This window comes from Clinocottus analis, unplaced genomic scaffold, assembly GCF_023055335.1.
Source record: "Clinocottus analis isolate CAN_PGR_092001 unplaced genomic scaffold, fCliAna1.0.p SCAF_16, whole genome shotgun sequence".
NCBI classification, from domain to species: domain Eukaryota; kingdom Metazoa; phylum Chordata; class Actinopteri; order Perciformes; family Cottidae; genus Clinocottus; species Clinocottus analis.
Window position 1 is genome coordinate 445,166 of NW_027175887.1, and position 7,672 is coordinate 452,837.

Here is a 7,672-nt window from a genome sequence, read left to right on the forward strand (position 1 = left end):
ACAGAAGACATTAGCATCAGTGATTAGTATCAATGTCACAGAAAACAGTCAAACAAATCAATAGTGAAAATCACTTTTATTACAAATATGAAAATAGATTACCTCTAAATGGAACCAGTTGCTCATCCGCTGTTACAGCAGGCCCTGGATTGTAGAGGTAGGGCAGCCGCTCCACCCAGGCCTCTCTTATGGCTGCAAGTTTGTCTGTCACACGTCTTGCTGGTCTTTACTCACGGTCATCAAATCGTAGCAGTCTTGAGTAGGTGTGAAAGACTTTGAGTGGCATTGTGGCTCGGAAAATTGCCCTTCCACTCTCTGCATCCCATAGACGAGCTGCAGCCTCACCTCGGGACCTGTATACACCAACTAAGATTAGCAGCCCTAAGTAGGCCTGCAGGTCAGTCTCATCCATCTTTTTCCAGCTGTCTCCAAATTTGCGAAAACCCTGCAGATTTGTCATCTCCAGGATTTTTTTTTCTATTGCTGGTGTGATAAACAGGTAGAATGTAGAGACAATGTCATGGGCATGAGAAACGGCATACCTTGTGGGTCCTGGGGTCATCTTTATGATGTTTTGTTCTGCATGCCTGCCGTGTTGGTCATATGCTGCTGAGGACCATGTTATTTTGCCATTTTTTGAAAGGAAAGTCTCTCTTTCAGCTTCAGGGTTTTCTTCTTCTTCTGAAGATGATTCATCGGGCTCTGGATTGTATTCCTCCCCATCTTCTTCTGATATATCCTCCACTTCCTCTTCTGAATCAGAGTTGTCTTGCTGGACATCTGAAAAAATCAGCTCTAGAGCCTCTTCAGTGTTATAATGCACACTGCTGGCTTCCGCACAGACAGAATTTGGGGTCCTGTCATCTGCAGCACCTTTATAACCTCTGGAAATCCACAGAAAAAGAACTCTGCAGTCTGCGAGAACGCCTTTGTGTTGTTTACGTCTGCTACTGTCTTGTTCACATTTACTACTAATTGATCTGAGACTGATCAGAGGCACAGCAGTCCACGAGAAGACCACCTGATTTTTCTTGTTTACTTCTGCTACTGATTGATCTGAGACACAACTAAAACATTGTAACATTCTGTGGTGTGTAAATAACTCTGTGACCTTGATTTCAACTCTATTTGCCTCACGGGTCATTTTGACCCGAAGACCACCTTTGTACCTTTTTTTGTACAGCTTACATGGAAATGTGAATAAAAGCAACATTTCACTTATTCTACTGTTGGTGCCAATCTAGGAAAAGTCATAAAATTTCAAGTTAAAAAAATATCGTTTAGGAAATTTTTTGTTTTTTTTAACACAGTGGCGGGTCATTTTGACCCGAGGACAACAGAGGGCGTTATATTTCCTGCTTTGATCATTGATGTAATCAATGCCACTAAATCTAAAGGTACATGTTTCACCTTCTGTTTGGATGAGTGAATGCTTGTTTACAACAGTCAGGCTCACTGTTTCCAAAATGATTGTAATCCCCACCTCAGATATATCGTTTGAAAACAGAAGTTTGAAAGGTGAACACAGTAGTACGGTGAACTTGGCTTCCATTATGATTAGAAGGACCCACAATGAGGTTCAAGGACCCCTTGATTGACCCTGTGAAAGCCCCAACAAAAAACACTATTAATTGCAGTTTAAAGTCTTTTAAGAAGATTACAATGTCCACCAGAATTCAATTCAATATTCAACATAATTTACTCACAAATTTGAATACAGAAAAATATTGCTGTGGTGTTTCCTCTTTTTCTTTTTCTGAGAAAAAAAAATACTTACCTTGTCTCTGAGCTTTTTCTGAAAGGCTCTGTCAGAGCTTTGACGTCAAAGAAAAGAATCTGCGGACACTCAGTACATGTTGCCATTGAATACCCGTTTTTTGCTGGTAAGGCCTCCTTCCATGGGTGGCACTGTTGCGGTTGTGTGCTTACGCCATTAGCTTTGGGGATGTGTGTATGCAATGAGTGTAGCCTGTAGTTGGTTGCCTTGGATTGCATCCAGGACATCTTGAGGGCCGTATTGAGAATGGGTAAGACTTCAGCACAACAACACTTGAGCACCAGGTGGTCCATAAAAAATTGTCCTAACCTAATGTCATTTACTTCTGGCAACAGAAAAAAAGGTGCAGGTTGGCCTACAAAACTGTCATCCTTGTGGCACTGGAGAAGGATTCTGAAGAGGTTTTTAGATAAAGTCAGGCTGCCCCCTTGTGGTTTGAAGTGACCACATCCGCTCTGCGCAGACAACTGTTTTTTTTACATGCACAATAAGGGTTTGAATGAACAATGTATGTCCCAATCCCAATCTCCACCCTTACGGACTCACAGACTTTGAGTCCTTGAGGGTTTAGGGGTGTCCCATTGTCAAATTGTCGAGTGCCTGAGGGCTCTGTGGCAGAGATTTTGAACCCTTTCCGTAAGTCAGCATTAGATGCTGACTTTGCCTAAAGGAATTACCCACAATACATTCCACCGTGTGATTAAACATGCAGTTCCCAATGGAAGAATAAAGATGTAAAAAAAAAGGTAAACAAAGAGACACATGGACATTTAGCCTGATAAAATACCTTTAGAACATTATGGATCAAAAATGGAACATAAAAATACATAAATTAAAGGAATGCAAGCAGAATATATATCTATATGTCTATTTAGACATATATATATATATATATATATATATATATATATATATATATATATATATATATATATATATATATCTATCTATCTATCTATCTATCTATCTATCTGTATCTATATAGATATATTTGTATATCTATATCTATATTTTTTTTACATTCATTAAACATTTTGTTTCGACAAAAACAAGTAAATAAATAATTTAAAATGACTTTTCATCTTGTGAGGAAGACGTTTAAATCAATGAATAAAAAGTATAAAATAAACACACAATTGTACACAATATTTTTTATGCAGTCACGTGATGTTGTAGCAAAGTGCTTTTCCATTCATATTTACACCAGCTCAAGCCCTCACAGCCTCTCACACTCCCTGAGGGTTCAGGTTTGAGCGTTTAGGGTGGAGATTGGGATTGGGCCTAAATCTGTTGACTACTAAATTTCTGGTGAGAGCAATGCTGCACTCTGCTGGGATATACTGGCAACAATAACGACAACATGTGTGCTGTAGTTTTATAGGCATGCAGTGTATTTGTATTCCATTGAAGGCTGGATGGTGTGTATGTCGCTGGAGATACTACTGCTGATATGCTGATATACTGATTTCAGCCAAACCAGTTTAGTGAACACTTACTGATGTAAATATTCACACCTCGCTTGTTGGATTGATAAAGCAACACTTTGCACTTTTCTACATGCTGTATAGCCATATGGGTCAGTTGCTTACTTTAATTGACACTACCTAGGTGAACTACTGCTGGTGAGCTTAAGGATAACATGCTAGTTAGCCGGAACATGCTAGTCCGTCAAAATAGTGGCCCATGCTTCTTTCTGCCTTTTATGTACATGACTGTTTGCTCGCCTCTGACATTTTGTAGTTGGGATTGTACATAATTTTATTTAATAAATAGTTTTATTTATGAGAAAGAAAGCTTTTTGACCTACCACGCTTTGTTAGCTGGCAGTTAGCTTTTTGCTAAATAAGACATTGAGTTCACTATGTGCTCATACCTCATAACTCTCTGCAAAATCTCTTGTGGAGTGGTTCCCACTCCAAAGTTTTTAATGAGCCCTCAGTAAACCCAGTCACAGCCCTGGAACTTTCTTACCTAAATGGAATGCAGCCATCAACAAATAATTCTACTTGGCTGTGCCTGCTTTTTTAATTTGTTAACGCTTCACCGTCAAATGTGTGACCAGGGCTTCGGGACTGACAACTTTGCATTTCAGTTGCAGGAGAGGTTTCAGTGGGAGATATCTTAAGCTGTCAGCAGATGAGAGAAACAATACATCACAAGGCGTTGTGAGAAAATATCTTGTTGCTGGATTTGGATGATTGGACATTTTAAGAAATAAATCAAGGAACTGCTATTTCCAACAAGTGCTGAAATTATTAATGTAGAGGCTGGTAAAGTCCTTCTGTAAGAGTGACTTCTACTCATCAATGTCATCACAACGAGACTGATTTACATTGATTGTAAAATAAATCAGTGAGGGCCTTCTAAGCCTTCTCTGGTAGCCTAAACAGAATAATAAAGTTATAGCTATTTTATAATTTAAAAGAATTATATATATATATAATTAAAAGTTATAGTTATTTAATAATGTAATTGATTTTCAAGAATACACTACATGTGTTATAAATATTTTTGCCTATTAGCTTATTGTTGGAAGGAAAACGTATTCACTCTTAATCAGTTACTGTTTCACTGTTATATACAGCATGTCTCCTGATAGCCATGAGACTGGGAAATCTGTGTGTCTCTGTCTGAAAGAACGTGCAATTCCATTGTTATCATGCCGATACCAATCTAAAGACATAATGGTGGGAAGAAGCTATGAAGACGTCATGGTGGCCTCGGTGTATTGATAACCATAAGCTATTTAAGAAGGTAGCGCTTCCCTCATTCTCTGAGCAGTCTTGGATATGCAATTTGTCTATCACGTTGTACTTCTGACTCTGCTCCTTCCTTGCAACGAATAATTGTTCCTGTTTTAATGATTTTACTCAGAGGGGTCGAGTGAATTTTTCTAACACTTATATTCTCATTGCACAGCTGCCTTCATCTGTTCATCTGCTCCTTAAGGTTTCTTTACACCTGGTTAACAGCATTTTTATCCAATCACATTTCACCTGTCTTCCTCTATGAACAAGTAGCCTGGTTGAAATACATGAAACAGTCTGCTGGAAGGTCTGGACGTGTAGTTGGTCACAGGGCCCCCGTGACCATTAATATGGTCTGTGATTGGTCATCTCAAACCTAGAATCTTGAATCTCAGGATTTGCTGTGTTGCATTGTCTTGTCTGTGTACTGTGCAGGGTGTCAGTGCCGTGGTTTTGCTGGTCTCATTTGGACAACATGCATTGTTGTTGACCCGATGCGGTTGGGCTCTCCCCTTGCTGTGCTGGCCCTCGCTCGGCGCATTTCCTCCACTGTGGTGCGCTGCGACCGGCTCTAGGTCTGCTTGGAAAGGCTCGGGCCGAAGGTGGCACGCCAGCTGCTCGGCAGGGGAGTCCGCTCTTGTAATTGAAGTGGCTTTGTGGGTTGGTCCACGTCGGTCAACAGGAGTGTCTCCTTTTTTTTTTCTTCTCGTGACCTCCCTACATGCTAGTGGTGGTCTAAAACCCACGGCCTGCCACTGATATATATATATATGTATATATATATATATATATATATATATATATATATATATATATATATATATATATATATATATATATATATATATATATATATATATATATATATATATATATACAGTGGTCCCTCGTTTCTCGCGGGGGATACGTTCCAAAAACAACCCGAGGTAGACGAAATCCGCGAAGTAGTAAGCTTTATTTTTTCCTATTATTATTATATGTTTTAAGGCCGTAAAACCCCTAACCACACACTTTGATACCCTTTTCTCAGAAAGGCATTGTACCGTGCAGTTCCTCAGCTTAATGAGAGCACAGAACACAATACACGTTCATAGTGTACGCTGTAAAAATTTAAAATAAAAGCAACAAACAAAAGAAATCCGCGGAACAGCGAGTCCGCGATAGGTGAACCGCGTTATAGCGAGGGACTATAGTCATTAAGGTTCAAAGTTCCCCCAGATTTAGTCTCCATCAACTGACAACAACAGTTAGAGAGCTGTAAACCACAGCACCCCACTTGAAACTCATAAACGCATCACTGTTTGTTTTTAGAATGCTTCCGTGTCCTGTCACTTCCCAGACCGCTGGATCTCATCTCTCGCATGGTCTCCTCCGGGAAACATCTCCGGGTTCTCCGCCAGCGTCGCTCGCACTTTCTTCTTCTCCTTAAACCTCCCTGAGTGAGACACCTTGACGTGACGCCCCTTGCTCGCCGTCGTTTTATCCACGATCCTCTCCAGCCGGACGTCCAGCTGGGGGTCATGTGCCACGTCCTCCAGGTGGGCGGCAGCTCCAGCGGCTGTGATGGAGCCGTGCTGAGCCGTAGGGGCGTTGGAAATGAACTCCGCAGGGATTTCATACAGAACCTTGGGCTGGGATTTTTTCCTCCTCAGGAAAGTCAGCTTCCACCAACTTGGAGACGGCTCGTCCATGATTGTTGATTTGATGGAGGAAGGTCTGTGGAGAGAATTAAAACAAAGAAGGAAGGTTTATGTTGGCATAAACCTTCTATAAACCTATATATATATATATATATATATATATATATATATATATATATATATATATATATATATATATATATATGTGTGTGTGTGTGTGTGTGTGTGTGTGTGTGTGTGTGTCTGTCAGAGCACCTATCTCCCCATGACCCTGTTAATATTTCATTGTAATTCAATAGCCTCCATATGCTGTGGATGCACACATGCTCTGGTTACAGTGATGTGTTGGTGTGTGTATCACATCAATCAGAGAGTATTTGCGTTACAGAGAAAGAGAAACATATATGAGGCCAAGCTAATAGGTATGTATGTATGTATGTATGTATGTATGTATGTATGTATGTATGTATGTATGTATGTATGTATGTATGTATGTATGTATGCATGTATGTTTGTTATATGTGTTTTAGGTCACATTTCCCAGAGCTGATCTCTCTTGCTGTCCATTCAGCTCCTGAGAGATTATCAGTCAACTGGAAATCATGTATTTTATACAAAGGAATCCCAATGAGAATTACAGCAAAAGCAGAGTAAGCTACACTGGACGGCCTACACCACTTTAGGACGCATGTGATCCATGCCGGACTTTTAGCTTTCACAGAGGCGTCGCGGTGGGCACTTTTGCTGCGGTTTATTCTAACAAACGGGCATTGAGGGGAGCGGTCATGTGAGGTGCAATGGCAACATTGTGCTTCAAGGGTCGTCTACTTGTTTGTCTCTGTGTTGACTTACTAAACACTGTATTGAAATAAGGATGACTATGTATGTATATATATATATATATATATATATATATATATATATATATATATATATATATATATATATATATATATATATATATATATATATATAAATATATATATATATATATATATATAAATATAATTATTATGCAAATATGCGAATCACAGTCAGCATCATCTCCGTAAAGGTTTTTTCTTTGTCTAGTTTGCATCTTGTCTCACATTCAAGAGGCTTCATCGATTTGGAACTGATTGAAAAAATGGTCATTTAGACTAACAGTCAAAGTCTATTTTTTTTAAACTTTACTTTTATTTTGTACTATTACATTAGCTTAATTTATTACACTATTCAACTTACTAAACATACTAAACTAAGATGATGAATAAGGCAAACATTTTAACTTTGTTACTTTGAGAGTGTTAGCATGATGTTAGCCTTCATCCCAAAGCACCACTGTGGCTAAATGCAACATACAGAGCTAGTGACATTACTCTAATCTCTTTTAACTTTGGACAGAACCACCAGATTCTCCTTTTTACCGTCGTTCTAAACTAAGCTAATCTCCTGCAGTCTTTAGCTTAATGTTTAGTATGCAGATCTTCCTGTCTCAGAGGAGCAGTGTGGAGGATTTGGCAACATCC

The 7,672-nt window shown here is 39.2% G+C and overlaps 1 protein-coding gene across 1 annotated transcript; it reads right to left on the reverse strand.

The window, feature by feature from the left end:
- Positions 1-5,852: 5,852 nt before the first annotated feature.
- On the reverse strand, positions 5,853-6,215 carry LOC137786405 (proline-rich protein 15-like protein A). Its single transcript, XM_068578279.1, has one exon. It carries the CDS (start codon positions 6,213-6,215, stop codon positions 5,853-5,855), a length of 363 nt encoding a protein of 120 aa, XP_068434380.1.
- Between the last annotated feature and the right edge of the window lie 1,457 nt (positions 6,216-7,672).

Bases quoted from the DNA above. Each gene is read 5' to 3' on its own strand.
- LOC137786405 (XM_068578279.1), bottom strand. From the start codon at position 6,215: ATGGACGAGCCGTCTCCAAGTTGGTGGAAGCTGACTTTCCTGAGGAGG.